This window comes from Cervus elaphus, chromosome 13, assembly GCF_910594005.1.
Source record: "Cervus elaphus chromosome 13, mCerEla1.1, whole genome shotgun sequence".
Lineage (NCBI taxonomy): Eukaryota > Metazoa > Chordata > Mammalia > Artiodactyla > Cervidae > Cervus > Cervus elaphus.
In genome coordinates, this window is record NC_057827.1 from 44,783,399 (window position 1) to 44,802,962 (window position 19,564).

General features: G+C 39.5%; 1 protein-coding gene across 10 annotated transcripts in view; it reads right to left on the reverse strand.

Moving 5' to 3' along the window:
* Nucleotides 1-18,371, reverse strand: part of HEATR5A (HEAT repeat containing 5A) — a 96,259-nt gene extending 77,888 nt beyond the window's left edge. For 6 of the 10 annotated variants that reach the window (XM_043921432.1, XM_043921430.1, XM_043921431.1 and 3 more), the window contains exons 1-5: nucleotides 18,178-18,246; nucleotides 15,083-15,149; nucleotides 2,970-3,155; nucleotides 1,470-1,681; nucleotides 452-560 (exon numbers count right to left, since the gene is read on the reverse strand). In XM_043921432.1, coding sequence (XP_043777367.1) covers nucleotides 452-560; nucleotides 1,470-1,681; nucleotides 2,970-3,095 — 447 coding nt within the window. In that variant the 5' untranslated portion in view covers nucleotides 3,096-3,155; nucleotides 15,083-15,149; nucleotides 18,178-18,246. Of the gene's footprint in view, nucleotides 1-451; nucleotides 561-1,469; nucleotides 1,682-2,969; nucleotides 3,156-15,082; nucleotides 15,150-17,951; nucleotides 18,050-18,177 lie in introns of those variants that run through there. The other 4 variants (XM_043921425.1, XM_043921426.1, XM_043921428.1 and 1 more) reach the window with 4 other exon arrangements.
* Between the last annotated feature and the right edge of the window lie 1,193 nt (nucleotides 18,372-19,564).

Sequence of the window (19,564 nt, forward strand, 5' to 3'; positions counted from 1 at the left end):
CTGGTGATTAAAAGGTCATCTGGGTCCTAGTCAAGCTTATGTCCTTCACACTCTTTCCTACTCTGATTTTATTCCTTACTCCCTGCTGATGCTGGTAGAATACTAATCCATCCATCAGGTGGACGGTAGTTACCCATTATGTATCTGGACCCTTGGTGGCAAGTGCTTGCTCTGGTACTAGTAAGTAGCATGAGCTGGAAAAGGTGAAACAGAAAGAAGGAGCAAGGACAGGTCTGCAAGAGAAACACCTTAGTTTGTGTCCACTGGAATTTATCTGAATACACAAAATTTTACTGCATTATTGTTTTTCTAATAAAGATTTAATATACAAAGTACATAGGTGCACTACCTAAAATATGTCATTTATGGATATATTTACATATATACTATGTATGCTTATCATAGGTAAGGCTCTTTTATTAGCTCAAGAAACTATAAAATCTGTATTTACCTCTGCACTCTTCATAGCTTTGAGAATATTCCCCACTGTATCAGTAAAGGTGTTACCTAATATTCTACCCAACTTCTTGTACAAGGAACCCAAACACACCACAGCAGCGCTGAAATGACATTTCAATTAGAAATCAGTCAAGAAAAGGATCTTAGGACATGCAACGATGACTACTTAATTTTATTTTTAAAAGATAAATTTCCCAGAATCTACTCCACTGTTAAGTCATGAGGAATTTCATTGGAGTATCAAATGACTACGTTTTCAATATAAGAATGTTAAAGATGTATCTTCAACTAATCTAAATCTCAGCCCAAAGACTCCATTCCCCCAAAATTTTTAATAGAACTGAGCTTCATATGTTAGATAATCAAAGACAGTCTTAAAAGAAAAAGAACAGTGTTTGCATTAAGTCTCAAAATTTTATGGAAAAGCATATTCTATCATAAGCTAAAAATTAAATCAATAAAAAAATTTCTATAAAATTAGTACTGTGGAGCCATACATCGTAAATAGCCTTCTCTAAACAACGGGTGATAAAATGAACTGAGTCCTACGGAGAAAGAAACTTAGTTGTTCTTTTAGGATCTTAGAAAAGTGTTTTTCTATAAATTTACTATTAATCTTCACTACTAAGAACTAATAAACTAAAAGAACAACCAAAACATGAAGAATTTAACATAGCTGTTCCTTAAACACTCAACTGCTAAAATATTAATCAGACGGTTTTGATTCCCAAATCTAGGCTTCAAATGTCTAAAGTTTTTAAAAGAACTATTTCTCAATGGGAAAATATTAGATCTTTTCAAAAGCTACATATTTTTAAGAAAATGAGGAAAACAATTTGTATTCATTTTCATAATAATTATCAAGTAGTTTAGTTCTTTTAAAAAAATTATTTTACTAAAAAGAGTTGATTTACAAGGTTGTGCTAATTTCTACTATATAGCAAAGTTTGAGTTCTTTGTAAAAATGATACAACAAAGATCTCTTATACACAGTTTCAATATTAACTTACAGTTTAGTGGGAAGATAACTTGGAGAATCATCTTTGCTTCGAATAAGATCATTACATTTATCGATTGTCTCATAAACAGAGAACGTGTCTCCAATACTATAAAGAAGGGCTAGATTCTTAGCAAGGAGTTTACGAGTAGGAGGCCCTGGGGAGCTGTTGAGCAAAGACAGGAGCTGTTCCACAAGAGTCTTCTGTTTCTCCCTTACATCACTCTGCAAATGAAGTGAACAAAGAAGATTCTCATCAATGCAATTACATGCACTCCTCTTATATGATTCTGCTTTCATGTAATTAAGAACTAACCAAAAGCCTCTAGAAAAATGAAAATTTATTTTAACTAAATATTACAAATAAGTTGGTGGCAGAGTTATTACACCTCACAAGCAAGCAGTTTGCTGCATTGCTGGTATCTCCAGAGAATAAATTCTGGACCACAATATACTGGAGTCTGTGAACAAAGACAAGGGTTCCATTTTTTTTCCTTCTTCTTAGGTTTGAAGCGTAGAACAAATTTATATCTTAACTAGCGCTTCTTAGTTCTTAAGTCCCTGCCTGATATATATCTGCATCAGTGAACAACCTATCACCAGAGCTGACCTTTTAACAGTTACCTGTTTTACTTAGATCTTTTTCTAAGTTTAGTGCAATTTTCTTTCTGCAAGCTTATGCATGTAAATGCATGCTGTAACTCCATTTTACTTATCTACTCTCTAAAAAAGGAGAACAGAATATTATCACAGTAGTAATGGTATTCAGATGCTTCCTGAGGCTTCAAATTTCACAATAAAATACTTGTTAATTTAGGCTACGGATCTTTGCCATTTATAAATTCTAAACGTCTCCATGAGTAGTGTCTTTGCAACACTTTTGCATTATGTAAGGTATTGTTATTCTGTGGAATACCTTTATTTTTAGGAGATATATAGGAAAGTATTTAGAAATAAAGCAGCAACTCACATGGCTCTGTAAATCAATTAAACTTGGCAAAATGTCAACAGTTGTTGAATGTAGGTAAAGGATAAGAATGATTAGCTTTCTTCTTTGTAGTACCTATTTTATAAACTTTAAGAGAGAATATGTTTACTCGAAGACTCCTCAGCTCATATTCCCCTTCAAGAGTTCACATCTTTTTTTTTTAAAAGACGAAACTTTAAATAACTAAAACTCCCATAACATTATTTAGTGCGATACTGTTCCAGGATGTCATGCATATGGAGGGACAAAGGTAAGAAGATAACAATGATGAAATTTAACACACTGTGCTCTGTAGTTAGTTTTTAACATATCTGAAAGTAATATTATAAATATTGGTTAATTTCTTTCTGTTCTTTTGAGCAGAAGAAACCTACTAGTTCATTGTAAAATCTTATTAAGGTCTAACCCTCGAAAGCTAATTTAGGTTATGTTGGACAGAACAAGAAAAGTACACCAAAGGAATTAAACATTATCTGGCACTTAAAAAAAAAAACCTTGTAAAACAGTTTTTGTGATTTTACTCACCCTGCTGGTTGCAATCAAGAGCTTCTCCAAATATCTCAACCAATCAAAAATAAACTCTGCCTTCTGAACTTCACCCAGTTGATTGTATGCGTCTTCATTCAGCAATAAGCTATGAGCTAATTCCATTCCTTGCAGAAAAGTCTCCTAGCTGGTCACGATTCTTCTCATTAAACTTTAGTCATATACCTATAATAAAGGAAAATAATATTTTAAAAGAAGAATGAAAAGGAATGCAATCACAATACTGGAAATCTTCCACAGAAAAGCATGAAGCATAAACGGAGACATCTTTCCTAAGGTGAAACTGGAAAATTCCCAATAGTAAACTTATTGATACAAAACCCCTTTTTCAGAGAGTAGATAGGCAGAACAGAGTAGGATCATTGTTATTCATATGTCAAAACTTGCCAAACAGGAGACATTTCATTAAAATTTTGAAAATTTTACAGTTAAGACTACTCAAGTGTGAAAACTTTCAGTTTTCTTTGTAACATAAGCAGTTTTTTACTAAAATGAGTTGTGAGTACATATTAACAATTACCAAATACCTAGACTTCCTATTATACTTTACAGTAAAGCTTGAGGTCTCCCAGGGCCTTTGCCTCCACACATAACCTGTCACTTACATGGAGATCCAAGAGAAGGAAATGGCAACCCACTCCAGTATTCTTGCCTGGAAAATCCCATGGACAGAGGAGCCTGGCAGGCTACAGTTCACAGGGTCTCAGAGTCGGACATGACTGATCAACTGAGCATCAAGACTTGAGCGAAGGGACTTATTCCCATTAGCATATGTTTCTCCAATCTAATAAAGACACTGCCCAAGGCTAGGAGTTTTTAGGAAAAAACCCATCTAAACCACTACAGATAGTCTCCTTATCTCTGTGAACCTTGTTGTGAAAGCAAACTCATGTTTTTAAAGGCACTTGGACGGATGCCATCCAAGGACTGTAGAACATTATCTGCTATGACCCAGATCCAATGCAGCCTTCACTTCTCTTGTAACAAATAATCAATAGAAGAGGTTTTGTTTTTAGATTCATGAGCATCTCCTGGGTACACTCTAGTACCTTTCTAGAATATATACAACATATAAGCATGTGGGTAAAATACATACACACTCACTCATATGCAAATTTACAAGATGGCATTTCTGATTATGGATTTTTTTTATTTCTAGGTGCATGCTCAAGTATATGGCAGTAAAACAGTATGATGTCTGCAACTCATTTTCAAATGGTTAAGTACATCAATCAATTAGCCATAAAATATGGCAAAATGTTAACAGACGAATACTGTAGGTAGTATGTATGTGAGCGATCATTTTACTATTCTTCAATTTTTCTGTATTTTTTAAAACATTGCAATAAAAAAGTTGGAAAAATTATTTAAGAAGAGAAAAATTTTAAAAACATAAGCTGGCTTAAAAACAAATCACACTACTACTCCCAGGAGTAACAGCTATCATCAAGAACATTAAACAACAGAGAAGGTATTATATACATATAAGGTGGGTATATCTATCCCATATTGAAGTATAAAAAATAACTTTAATATATTATAAATAAATCTGTTACGCTAAACAGAAACATGTCATTCGAAATGCACAGAAATACAAACAGAATGCCACAGGTAATTAAACTAAACCATATAAAATACATAGCTCATATTCCCCCTAAATAAACCTCAATCTTTTGCAGAGAAGCCATAAGATGTGGACTTCCCAGGTGGCACACAGGTAGACATAAGAGACATGTGTTCAATCTCTGGGTTGGGAAGATCCCCTGGAGAAGGGCACGGCAATTCACTCCAGTATTCTTGCCTGGAGAATCCCATGGACAGAGAAGCCTGGTGCGTTACAGTCCACAGGGTCACAAAAAGAGTCGGACAGGACTGAAGCCACTTAGCAAGCACGAACGTGTAGTAAGTAGAATTAGAAAATCAGATGGGAGACATGAGGAAGGCTTGTCTTTCTTTTTTCTCCTGGAGAGTTTATGGGTATGAAATTACCTAGACTATAACACCATAATAATTGTCATATAACTGAAAAGAGCCTCTTTAAAACACAGTAGTTGCAAATTGATGAACTGTTGGCCAAATTTCGCCTGCCAATATACGTACTGGGGAAAAAACTGGTTACTAACATGTAAACACAAGATTTTACACAAAAATCTGGGTCCATATCCCATACAGCAATGAATGACTGAATCTAAGGGGAGCAGGGACTCTCAGGCAAGTACACTTGCCACCTGGACTGCCTTATTCATTTACATTATTTGCCAACTTCCATGGGTATTCAAGTTTTCAGCTCCTACTCTTTCTTTACCTTACTTTCGCCCTCTGGCTTGGGCAAGAAACCCTCCTTTTCTTTTTTCAATTATCAAAGTGAACTGATCAAAATATGCACAATAAAGGTAATAAACACTACAGAAATAATTTCCAGAAGAAATCTAAGTATACCAAAGGAGAAAAGCAAGTTTGTACTCAATATCTGCTATTATGTGAGGAAAAAAAAAATAACCTGAGTATCACAGAGAAAATTTCTTGTAACCACCAGGGCAAGTCAAAACCCTATCTTAAGAATCAAATTACCCTTTTTAGAGGTCATTAGGACTGCTGAAGAGACATTTTTTTTCCTTAGGCAGAAGCAATATTGTGGTGTAAAATGATCTATCAAGAAGCAAAATAGCTAATACAATGCAGTAATAAACAATTCAGTAAAGAGCTTGAGATCATAAGCAGGGCATAAAGTTTATCCCCCATGCCCTCAATACATTCCTCATTATAAATTACTCTTAAAATTAGACAATTCACACTGGTAATCCCATATCCAAAACTCCAAGTCTACAACGGCCTCTGATCTCCACATATGTATTATCAATGACATAAGTAAATGCACTTCGCAAACAACAGATGTTCCTGCTCTAACCCTCAGTGTAACTTAAGGATGATGAGTACAAATACAGCCAATCTACTGTATGTTTTAATTCAACTACAGCCCTATGGCTATACATACTGGGAGAATGCTTGCCTAATTTTTCTCTTATTTTCCATTTTTATGCTTCTTGGGGGAGGTTACAGAGTGATTAATTTATTAAAAGTGAACACATATAACAAGGTATTTTTCAAGGTACAGTTATGCTACTTGAAAAAAAGACTTCATCAAACCACTGTATAACTATAATGCCAACCATTATTTTTGACAGATGCTAATTATTACTGATCACTAATTATAGTCCAAGCACAGCTCTAAGAGCTTTAAATATTCTTAAATAAGTTGCAGAACTGTCCATGAGTAGTTATTTTTATTAGAATCATTTCAAGATGAGGAAACTGAGGCACAGAGAAGCTGAGTCACTTTCCTAAGGTCACACAGAAAATGGTCATACACTAAAGTGATGTAAGTCGAGATATATGCACTTTAACCACTACATATTATGCTGCCACCCTTTTATCCAATCAAGCCTATCAAATACCTTGAAGCCAGGCATTTTATTCATTCATTCATTTTTATTAAATATAGTTGATGTACAATATTATGTTAGTTTCAAGTGTACTACATAATGATTTGACATTTACTAACGTTTGAAATGATCACCATATCTACAAAGGACTTTTGGGGAACATGATATTTTGGGGAACATTACTATTTTGAGAACATATGCCATTTGGGGGAACATATATGCTCAAGTTTATGCAGGGGGGAAAATCTTCTTCATATTTTTGGTCATTTTATTTTTTTTTTTCATTTTAGTTTTTTAAAATAATTTATTATATCATTTTGAAGAATGTAAAGAGAAAAAAAAATCACAAATGAAGAGACCCCCTCAAACACAAATAAGACAGGTTTGTCAAATTGGTTACTTCTTTCTTTCCTGAGCAATAAAAAGATCAATTTACAAAATGAACAAGCCATTCAGTAGTAAATGGAACTGAATCTAGAATGTATCAAGCAGTTAAAGTTTCAGAGTGTCTCAAATTTAAATTACTTTTCTTTGCCTCTCAAGTCTTTAAAAGACACCACAGCAGCTTCACCTCGGCCTGCAGCTTTCAGTTGCTCAGTTTTGTTTAAAGAGCCTAAAGTAAAAAACAAAAACAAAAACAAAAAACCTCTCAAGAGTCTCCCATATTTCAGGGTACACACATAAATCTTAAAATCTATACCTTTCAAAACAAACAAACAAAAAAACCAAAACAGTAATTAGCTTTGCTGGGGAGGGAGGAAACTTTCCTCTACCCTTCTAGGTTTTTCTGAATTCTGGTCTAGGAATTAAATTGACATGGGACAGATAAACAGGAGAAAAAATTCAATTCCAGACATAAGGAACCCACCACACAAGAGGATCAAAGACCCCAGACACATGAAGTGTTGAGACACAGAAAGGTAAAATGAGGTATTATGCCACTCTTCGCTGAGGGAGCCTTGAGGCTTCAAGGACAGAACAGTCACAGGATGACTAAGCGGAGTAGATGTTCGGTAAATAGATGCTTGCTCTGACAGAGATGGGCTACTTAGAAAAAATTTACCCCCAATAACAACTTCTGAAACAAGTCCCCAGTTTAAATTATGCTAAGTAGTTAAGGGAGGACAATATTTTCTCTTGAACCCATGGGTTCAAAAGATGCCTCATGCAAAAGTGACACCTTCTGGGCAGCTCGATCTGAATCCCACAGATTTAATTAATCTAAAAGAAGATGGATCAGTTTTTACTGACCTAATACTCCCTATGACCTGTGATTCAGGCTTTGCACAATTATAGGTTACAAAATAGGAACTCACAAATTACACAGAGCGTTAGGTCATAATTAAGACGTTGCCTAAGGAAGGCTGCTCCTGGTAGAAAGCAAATCAGGTCTTTTTGTCACAGTACTTTAAATATCGCTAAGCACAGTCTTCACTGGTTGTAGAGCAAATCAAATATTAAAGCAGATCACTTTTGATTCCAGAGTTAATAGTTTCATCTTGATGATTTGAAAATCCTATCTGCATCCTATTTTTTAAACCTGAAGCACCTTGCTTCCTCCTACAGTAAACTATTTCAAAATTTACCTTTATAAAAAAAATCCTTCAGGAAGTCTTTCATGATTAATTCCCCTATTAATACTGTCTTCGCTTGGTACAGGATTTCTTTTATTATAAATATGCTTCATAAAGTGTTGGGCTTCTCTAGCCATCATTTAAATTGTGAGATGCTCCTAGCTATTTTTCTGATTCAAAACGTTAGCAATGATTATTAAAGCAGTAGCACTGTGGGTAATGCTATTTTCTCTAGTCTCCAAATTTTTTTATGATTTTAAAACTTTTAAAATGAAACCCTTAAAAACCAATAAATAAGCTGAACTTCCATCGATTCCTTACTTTTATAATTCACAATACCATTTGTTAGCATCATCTTGGTAACACAAGTGGGAAGGACATACCTATTACCTGCTGCAGTTCATGGCAATGCCTTTCACTTTCCCACTAATTCCCAAATCACAAACTGATGACAGTAGCTATTCTTTTTCTTTTCAAATTTTATTAATTTTTAAAATTTACTTATTTTTAATTGGAGGATAATTGCTTTGCAATATTGTGTTGGTTTCTGCCATATATCAACATGAAATCAGCCACATGTCCCAAACCTCTTGAACCTCCTTCCCACCTCCCACTCCATCCTGTCGCTCCAGGTTGTCACAGAGCACCAGATTTGAGCTCCCTGCATCACACAGCAGATTTCCACTGGCTGTCTTAATTTTACACATGGTAAGGTATATGTTTCAATGCTCCTCTCTCCTTTTGTCCCACTGTCTCCTTCCTGCTGTGTCCACAAGGCTGCTCTCTGTCTGCATCGCCACTGCTGCCCTGCAGAAAAGCAGCTATTATTCACTGAGCCAGGAACTTTTTAGGTGCTTAATTTATATCATCTCTAATCATCACAGGAAAGAAAGCAAGTATTACTGGTCCCCATTTTACAGAAGAAAAATCTTTGATGCCAGTAAACAGGAGAGATGAGAACAAACCCATGTCTCTTTGGCAACAAAGCTCATTCTCTTTCCTCAGTGCTAGGAAACCTTTCCACCGGAAAAAAAGAGAAAACAGCATTTTTGACATTAAGATGTAAGGGACAAAAAGTGCAGAACAAACAGAGCATGGCGGTGGAGGTGGGGGGCCTTACTTTATGTCTGGGCTCACTCACTACCGATTTCCCCAAGTATGTGTGCATGCTCAGCGTCCACCTCTTTGTGACCCCATGGACTGTGGCCCGCCAGGCTCTTCTGTCCAGGCGATTCTCCAGGCAAGAACACTGGAGTGGGTTGCTATGCCCTCCTCCAGGGGATCTTCCCAACCCAGGGATTGAACTTGTGTCCCTTGCAGGTCCTGCATTGGCAGGTGGATTCTTTACCAGTAGCGTCACCTGGGAAGCCCCAATATTTCGCCCTACACCTTTCGGTAAATCACAAAATCAGTTTTACCTGCCAACTCCTTCAGGGACAAGGGTCAAAACAATTAAAAAGGCAGTGTTGGGAAAACAGCAAAAGGAAGAACACAGATGAGGTAGGTAAACTGTTAGAAAAGCTGAGCATGTCAAAATAGTAGACCTATACAAATAGACTAGTGGTTCTCACCTCTGGTTGCTTTTAAAAAACACAAAGTTTTTTGAGCCTAAACCAACTTAACAGAATCTCTGGAGGCTGAGGTGCTATGATAATGGAAGTTTTCACTTAATCCTCACACGGTGAGGTGACTAGGTGACTAGGCTGCAGCCCCACCCACTCCCTCAGAATCATCCCTCTGCTGGCTAGTCACCCCTATTGTCCAAACGGAAAATCACGCCCAGGTTTTGGACCAAGAGCTTATGAGAAGCCCACACCCTGCTTCCTTGTGTCTTTGACTTCACTTTGTCTTCCTTGTAAAAGGCTGTTTTTCTTTAACTAAAAATAACCAAATGCTTAAAAAAAAGAAAACTAGCACCATTCATCTACAAATACTGAAACTAGATAATATAGATATTTTAATAGCTGATAAGTGTCCCCTACTCTCCTATAATTCATTTATTACATTGGGTAAGAAAGATTTAACTTATTATTTTTAGATAAACCCAAAGAAACTGAAATTGCTTTAGAAAATAGCAGGAAAATGACAATGAAATTCAAATCTATGATATTACTTGACATGAACTTAGACTTTCTAATTCTCTGTAATAACTCTAAAATGAACCAGTTGTCATTAGTCAAATATTAAAATGCTAAGTATACAATATTAAGCTCAGTAAGAATTTAGTTTAGCTGAGTGATTCAATATATGTACATTAAATCTAAATATTATAAATGCAAAAATTTCACAGCCAAAACTGAGATTTTAGAAAAGTTGATAGGTTTATAGTGACAGTACAAATAGGTTCAACTCTTTTGGAAAATATAAAGAAGCCATAAAAACATCAAAACCACTTGACAAAAGCATCAGTTTTTGAAAATGTGCCAGAGAAAGGAAAATGAAAATATCAGAAGCGTAAGCACTGATAAGAGCATTATGAGAGGTGAAAACTGAAAACTTGCAAGTCCATCCTTAGAGAAATGATTTTGACATTTTCAGACACTATCAGGCTCTCATTAAAAACTGTAATTATAGAAACTACAAGTGCATAAATTTTAACAGGTTAACCCATTGAGAGCATCCCCACAGGTAAAGCAGTGTTTCCTACAGAGTGTTGTGAGAACAGTAGTGAAAAAGAATGAGGAAATGAGGATTTGTGTTGTGTGTGACGGAACAGAATGCAAATCTTTTTGGGAAACACCAAGCTGGCAGTCTTCCTTCCTACAGAGGGTCTCCACACATGTGATATATGTAATGTACATTATAGACTGCCAGAAGGGTGTGTGTGTGTATAGCACTTGATGTTTCTCAGCATCTTTTAAGTACTGACCTTTGCCCCACTTCTACCTTTTTTTATTCCCCCTGCTGGGAATCCTGAGAACTCAGTGTTCTATAGAGCACAATCTGTAAATACTAATCACTAGAGACCACTATATTCAAAAAAATTAATTCCCTTTTAGTTATACTATGATAGGATTTTTATAACAAGACAAGAAGAATACGTAATGTCACACTTCTTAAAAGTAGCCATTTCTGGTTAATATTTTGGATCAAATCATCTAACATTCAGAATTCTAAATATAAACAATCTTTTCTTTTCTATTCCTGGAAGAAGAGTAAAGAAAAAGGAATCATTTTAATTAACCAAATGATTTATCAGTTCACATAAAAATCTGTGTTATTCATAACTTTCAACCAAGTTTCACACCACACCCCTTCTGAGCTAAAAATGCCTTGTTGCACCATAAATTTTAATATTTGATTTTTGGAATTCTGAATACAATTCCCAGAAAATCAATTTAATTCATGTTTCTTAAGTCATATGACAACATGACCCAGGCACACAGCACTAATAACCTGTTTTACAATATAATGAAAATACATTCAGTGTACCAAGATTCAAAGAATACTTCCTGCAAATGTGGTAGAAATGGTGAGAAACCTGCTTCTCACCACTGAGTAATACAAATCAGCTGGAAAGGCAGATACACTCAACTCCAAGAACTGATTAAGGAGCACATCCTATAAGACAGAGAAGCTAGAATGGAGCAGGAAAGAAACAGGAGTAATACAGAAATGGATAAAGTGAGGTAAGAAAGGGCCAGAAGTAGGGATGCAATTTCCTTTGCCTTCCTCCCGTTTTCTTCTCAAGTGCTGCAGATTACGACTAAGGATGAGAAGAACAGCAGAAGCAGGATTCAGCGAAGGAGACTGCCAATGGGGGCCTCTGGTGTAGCCTAGCTCTGGCAATTCTCCCTCCAGATTACAAAAGAGAAAACCTTAGAGGGTAAAAGAAGTATGGTGGGCAGTGGGCAGGGGACTCAGCAGCAGAACCAACTCTAACAAGGCAATGATAGGAAAAGAGACTTAACATTTCTTCAGGATTTCCTTACTAGAACCTTTTAACTCACTGTCTCATTTAATCTCCCTACTACTGTGGTAGTTGAGTCACTAAATCGTGTCTGACTCTTACGACTCCATGGACTGTAGCCCACCAGGCTCCTCTGTCCATGGGGTTCTCCAGCCAAGAATACTGGAGTGAGTTGCCATTTCCTTCTCCAGGGCATCTTCCTGACTCAGGGATTGGACCCGGGTACCCTGCATTGCAGGCAATTTCTTTACCAACTGAGCTACCAGGGAAACCCCTCCCTAATACTAAAACTCAGATATTATCATCCTCATTTTACAGATGAGGATAATGAGTTAAGAAATTTGTCTAAGATTTAAGTGAAGAAAGAAGTGGAAGAAAGAAGGTAACGCCTACACCTGTCTAGTTTCAATGTCCAGGCTCCTTCAACTACTTCATGCATTCTTTTCATACAGTTTCTAATCACTGACAGTAACTACCATGCCCACTGAAATATCTAATCTTTACAACTTTGCTTTTTCTTATCAGTTCACTCTCCTCTTAGGTCTCCAGTACTTCGAGGCTTTTTGATAAAATGTGAGTTGTACTAGAGACATCGACTTCCAGAGGGCCCTTCCCACCAAGATAGCAAATCCCTAAGTAACCAACACTAACACCATTAGTCTTCCCTGGGGGCTCAGTCGGTAAAGAATCTGCCTGCACTACCCACTCCAGTATCTTGCCTGGAGAATTCCATGGACAGAGGAGCCCAGTGGGCTCCTCCATGGGATCACAGAGAGTCTGACACAACTGAGCGACTAACAGTGTTAGCTTAGTCCTTGGCTATTCTTGACAATTTTTATCACTCTTCATTCCACAAACCAACTCTTCCACCTCTCCCTGGGAAGAAAGATTTCACTCTGGACACTTCGGAGTACCAGCCGGCAGGTTTTAAAAGAGAAATTTTACTCTAATATCTCCCACCACACTCATATGAAAGTCACTATGGAAGCAATCTTACTATTTGGTACCTAGCAGAGAATTCAGTAACAAGAAGTAAAAAAACAAACAAAAAAAAAAAGTTAAAAAAAAAGATACACAGCAATTAACTGTTTCAAAGATCATCAACTTTACTGACATTAAGTTTCTTGTCTCTTGGGGCCTGTTTACTCTTAGTTTAGTCTAGACATGACTAATAATCCAGCTATCTGGATTCTAGTTGGAGTGGGGTAGAGTCCCATATTAAAAGTGAAGGAGCAAACTAACTGAGAACATGAAGAAGTTGGAGCAGGCAGCTAACAGGAATGGAAGAGACCAAAATACCATTTAACATAGATACTTTAAAAAGCAGGCAAATTGCAAATTGGTATTTTGGTCTTTTCCATTCCTGTTAGCTGCCCGCTCCAATTTCTTCATGCTCTCAGTCAGTTTGCTCCTTCACTAGTTCAAGAGTAAAGTGCATAAGATGCCATTATTCCTCCAGCTCGGCAGAGGACAGGAATCCTTGCTCAATTTTCCAAAATATCACTGTATTTGTGCTCAAGTAATCTGCTACCTAGGACTTTCTAGTTTAGTCATTAGACCCCACCTGCTTTAGAATCCCCTCCTTTTCCCCCTTCTAACTGTTCATTTCATGGCTTCTATCCAGGTGAGCACTCAGAGTCACCCTTATTCCCACTATGGTCTGACATCTTGGCTTTTCTTCACGGTTCCCACTTCTAATTTACAACATATCTTATGAAGTGCCTGGCCCAGAGTTTAGCCACAGTTCTGACCTTCCTGGAGCCCTACCTGAGGGTGTTTTGTTTTGTTTTGTTTTAGCAGACTCCCTGCCAGATGCCTAACTGGGCTCTTAACTTCGCAAGTGTAGCTCCCTGGGACAACTCCATTATTCTCTTGTTTTCCGGCTGTCATCATCACATCCACCCAAGTAATACAGTGAACACACCATCTATTACCTCTAACCCCCAGCTGGTCTGGGGCAGCACTCCACAATCAAACTCACTGATATTTCTGCAGCAAAATATAAACATATTCACATAAAGGTAGGATAAAGAAAGACTATAAACAGCTTCCTATCAGATCAGGTCATGTTCTGCTGCCAAATGAGTTAAGAAAAGTGCCTTTTGGACTCTGTAATTATGCTTAAGGGATTTTGTACCTGTATACGCTTCTCTTTTCTGTTTTTGCTTTTCAGATTTCCTCCCAAAATATCTTAAAAAAAATTTGTGCTTTTCAATGGGTAATTTCAACTTCCTAATAATTTTACTTACATAAAAATGTATTGAATAAGTGAGGTAATGTTTTGACTAAATAGTTACTACACAAAAACATGCATAAATTCAACATACAGAAATCTACAAGTGCAACAGAAAAGAATATAATAGACAGATGTTGTAATATAACCATAGAGAAGCATAAACTAAGAAAGAAGTACATATATAAAACATTTTAGAGAAGTTAAAACCATGGTCTCAAAATTGGCAAAAGTATATACTCTGGTTTAAACACTTAAATATCACCTCATACAACTTTACCTTCTTTCCTGTCACATAATTAATTCTAATTTCTTATGCAGCATAAACATAACATTATGCTTTAACATGACTACATTATGTTTCTTTTCTAAAAATATTTACTTTTTAAGTTGTTACTATTAAAAAAAAGAAGTTCAAACATGATTCAGAACAATATGCTCCAATTTCAATCTTGTGTATCTGTTTCAAGGGTTCCAATTCCCATTTGGGTCTTACTATAGATATACCTTTGACTTCATGCTCAGTTACACTGTGAATAATTTTCTGTCTAGTCTTTTAATCAATGTCACTAGATTCATGGTAAAAAAAAAAAGTGTTTAAGTAAAAATAACTGTTACTTGTGAAAAACAGAAATGATACGTTAAAAAGAGCTTACTAAATTTAAAAAAAAAAAAAAAAAGTCCACACCAGATCCAAATTAAAACTAGGAGTTATAAAGTTGTTAGAAAACACACAAAAATCCTTCCCTTTCTCTAGCCTTCCAAAAGGTGAGAAATGCTGAAATTAAAACTTACTAGATAATTATGACTGAAAAGCCATGACCTTTTCCCATCATTACACATCTAGGACCCAGAAGCATTTATAGGATGCAGTAGTTCACCCGACACAACAAAAAAAGTAAGAAAAAGAAGAAAACCTGAACTTAACCTACTTCCTCTCACAAAAGGTACCGTGACTGATAGTTTGTGGAGTTCTAGTCCAGGGTCAGGAATTCTTTCCTGTAAAAGACCAGAGAGTAAATACTTTAGGCTGTATGGACCACACAGTCTCTATCACAACACTCATAAACAATACATAAACAGCTATAAATAGATAAAAGAGTGTAGTTATGTTCCAGTACAACTTTATGACAACTGGCAGCAGGCTGGATCTGACCCACAGCCTGCCAATTACTGACCCCTAGTGTTAATTCCAACGAATTTAATACTGCAACTAGACAAAAGATTCAATTAAATGATACAAACAAGTCTCTACTAATTCCTCAGGCTTCAGTTAATTCATTTCTTAAAAGAAATTTAATAACAGTTTCACACTCTCCTTAAAATGCAGAAATGCTTTTACCTGAGAGGACTAAGGTCCCACTAAGGGGCCGTTCAAACCCATTAACTATACTGTGGATAGTTAATGAAAGAAGATTCAACGAAGTCTTTTTTAAAAAAAAGTCTGTCTTTAAACTGGTTAATCAGGATTTAGAATAAATGAATCTTAGAGTATGAAGAGACCGAAACACCTAAAGACATGGAGAGTTTAATCTTTTATTTTACTCAAAAGATAACTGAGGTCAGTGGCCGGGAGGCCGCGGCGTCCCATCCGAGGCTTAGGGGCTGCAGCGGCTGGCAGTGCCTCCGCGCCCTCGCCCCTCCCTTCGGTGAGTTAAGGATCCGGGGCGAGGCTGGCAGCAGAGGGGCGGCGAGGCCGGGACGCATATGAGCAAGGGAACACCAGCACTCTCCGTGAGCCCAGACCCCTGGTTGCCTTGAGACTGCCCTACTTCTGAGCCCTCACCCTTTCCAGCCCAAGCTCCGCGCCCCACTCGACCCTAGCCTTCGGCCCGCACCGCCGCTGCTGGCCTGTCCCCTCCATTTGCCACTCGTGACCTGACCCTAGCGCTTACCACCCCACCCCACCACCACCGGTCTTGCGTAAATGCAGCCTCATCCTTGACCTCACTGTAGCCCAGTTCCAACCCCTACCTTGACCACATGCCTCTGCTTCCCCCCAGCACATATCATCTTCACCTCTCAACCCCTTTGGCGATCCTCATGCCGCACACTGGACTCTTTTCTGGTTCGGTTAGCCCTTTTCATGATCAGCCTTCTTATCTGAATCTTCCACACCCTCTGCTCAGCTCCCCAAGGTATGCCCATCCTGAATACCCCATCTCTGTCCAACTCTCATTTAAGACCCACCACCAAAGTAGACGCCCTGTTGAGCACACGTTTTTCTTTTTGATAACTCTGATCTTAGCCCTTTCTCAAGTCTTACACGCCTCTTGTTTTCAGACTCAACCCCTCACTTCCTAGCCCACCATAGACTTCCTATCCATCTCCAACCATCAGAGGACACTCCTGTCCCTAAGTCTTTGCTAAACTGCCCCTGACTCTTGGTGCCCAGTTCTTAGCATCCTCACCCAATCTTATTAAAAATGAGGTCTCCTGCCCTCTCACCTCTGCTATCCCCAGCTCAATTCTACACCTGTTTTTCCCTTAACCCAGTCCCCACTCAGTCTGAGAATCAGTGCAGAGTCCCCCTGCCAACCTCACCAGCTGCCCCTCAACAGCCAAAAAAAAAAAAAAAAACAAAAGATAACTGAGAAAAGTTCATGAAAATTATAAACTGTCTGAGTCCTCTTTTTGAGATAAAGCTGAAGAAAGGAAGGTATGTTCATTGCCTAAAAACAAAAATTCTTACATTTTTTTCTTAGAGAATGTATTATTTGCGCAGTTTTTCAAAATTTTAAAGTAGTTTGGCTATGTATTTTCTGTTACTAAAATCAGATATAAAGATAGAAAAAAAAAGAAGAGAAAAGTAAGCTAAGATCCATAAACAGTAGTGGAGGCGCTTAAGCTAAAATTCAGATCTGTCGTCAATTCAGGAGTCTTGTAGTACTAAAGGTTTCTACATAAATAACTACTTTTTCCAACTGTCCCTATTCTTATGTTTATAAACCCTGCCTGCTACCCATTTCAATAAAGGGGCAAAAAAATCCATAGTGTTTAAAATGTAAGAAAACCATCGGCTTCAATACTGATTTAAAATCATTTCTCAAAGACATACTTTCTAAAACGTTTGCGAAACAGGACAATTCTCCTTTCCCCATCCGCCTAATGCCCAGCTCCAAGGACACTTCTGCTTTCTTTCCACTTTAATCTCTCCGTAGTATTTTCTCTGACAAAGTTCTGAACCATACTTACGGGTCCCCTTTTCCCCTCCCTTTAACGTCTTTTCTACGCTCTAAGTTCCTTAAGAGCGCTCAGCCTGAACATAAAAGGCGCTGAATATCTGCTGAATAAATGACTGCACGGAAAATGAATGTAAAATTATGACCTTTCAAAAAAGAGCTCAAATCATCTGACAGACACTATTCGACTTGACAGTTATGAAAATCATCTTGCCAGAGGTATGCATTACTGTGACTAGTATCATAAAGCGCTTCTTAAAGTTTCCAAAGACTTTACAATCCCTTGCAATGACGTTGTGCTGACCGAGAGTAGGGTAAGAAATGTTTCCTTGTACTAAGCAAAAGCTAGCCCGGCAAAGGCTCGCTTTCCTTGCGAGGAAGGACTATCCAGTATCCAGTCTCCACTGCTTCAGGAAACCCGCCTCCACGGTTGCTCGCGGGCGTCCGGAGAACCTCGCCCGAAGCCCGGGTTGGGGCCCCGCTCCCAGCCAACCCCCGACGCTGTGGGCGCCGCTAGGGCGGATCCGGGGAGCGGCGCGCCGACTAGGCGGGCTCCGACCTTCCGACCTTCTCCGCACGCTCGGGGGCTCCAGCCCGCGCGGCCAGAGTCCACGCCTACCTGTTGTGCTCCGGTGAAACACACTTTCCCAGAGCCCAGGAGGAAAGACCGGCTGCACTGGCCATTCGGCCGTCTCCGCGCCCCTGTACATCCCCTCCTCCGCAGGCTCCGGCCCCTTCGGCCAGGACATCTAATCCTTCGACCGGTTCCTGCTCCCGGGGTCCTAACTTCCTCCACCTCTTAGCTGCCGCGACCACCCCGCGGACCCCCAAGCAGCTCAACTCACGGTGCAGGCCCCCGGTGTGTGTTTCTTCCCCGCCGGCAGGCAGCCCGGACACCGCCCCCTCGAGCCCGGAGCCGCCTTCACTCCTGGGATTCCCGACTGCTCGCCCCCGGCGTCCTCCCACCACTCACCGCCCGTCCCAGCCCAGCCACGCTGTCTGCTCCACAGTGCGGCAGGGTAGCGCCGGGACTCGCCGGCGGCGGCGACTGCGGGAGGGGCTCGCGCGGGGCGGGAGGGGCTCGCGCGGGGCGGGGCCGGAAAGCTCGGAGCCTGGAGTGCGGCGGGAGCCAGCGATTGGGAGCGCGCCCCGCACCGCATCGCCGATCCGAGGCCCCGCCAGCCGGCCGCCGAGCTATCGAGCGCCCACTCTGGCAGGCGTGAGTGCTCCACCGCCGAAAGAGCGATGGAGACTGCGGCTTAAGTTGAGGCCAGGGCAGCAGCTTTGCAGTCCGGAGAGCTTGGTCACACCCATTTTTGTTTGTTTCTAATGCCAGCCAGAATCCTCTGGAACAGCCTTCAGGCATCTGAAGTTTAAAACACGACTAGAGCCTGGAGAAGTTCAGGCAGGCAATGTAGGTGGGTGGGTGTAGACATGGAAGGGACCCTAGAGAGCTTTGTAGTCCTACAGCCCAAAACTCTGGGGCCTGGCTCAAAGTCACACACCACAGTCATGGGCGAAATTGTGATTAACAACCTCTTGGCCCCCAAGTCAATTGAGTCTCTCTAGCATACTCAGCATTTTAAATCTGATTTTGCAATTTTTATTCTGAAATAAGCACAAAGTGTTGCTAGTATAGAGAACATTTTTTCTTCCCGAACCATTTGAGATCTCAGTTACTGAGAGGGTGCCACACTGTCCCTAAATACTTTGAAGTTGCTCAGTCGTGTCCGACTTTTTGCGACCACATGGGCTGTAGCCTACTAGGCTCCTCTGTCCATGGGATTTCCCAGGCAAGAGTACTGGAGTGGGTTGCCATTTCCTTCTCCAGAGGATCTTCCCCACCCAGGGATCGAACTCAGTCTCCCACATTGTAGGCAGAAGCTTTACCGTCTGAGCCACCAGGGAAGGTTAAATATTTTATATGTCTTCCTAATAAGCACATGGCTGCTGGCTAAGTCGCTTCATTAGTAACCAGCTCTTTGCGACCCTATGGACTGTAGCCCACCAGGCTCCTCTATCCATGGGATTCTCCAGGCAAGAAGTGGGCTGCCATTTCCTCCTCCAAGGGATCTTCCCAAGCCAGGGACCTAACCAGCATTTCTCCGACATTGGAAGGTGGGCTCTTTATCACTAGGGCTGCCTGGGAGCTTCAGCTTCAGCATCAGTCCTTCCAATGACAATCCTAGTCAGTCAGTTCAGTCGCTCAGTCATGTCCGACTCTTTGTGACC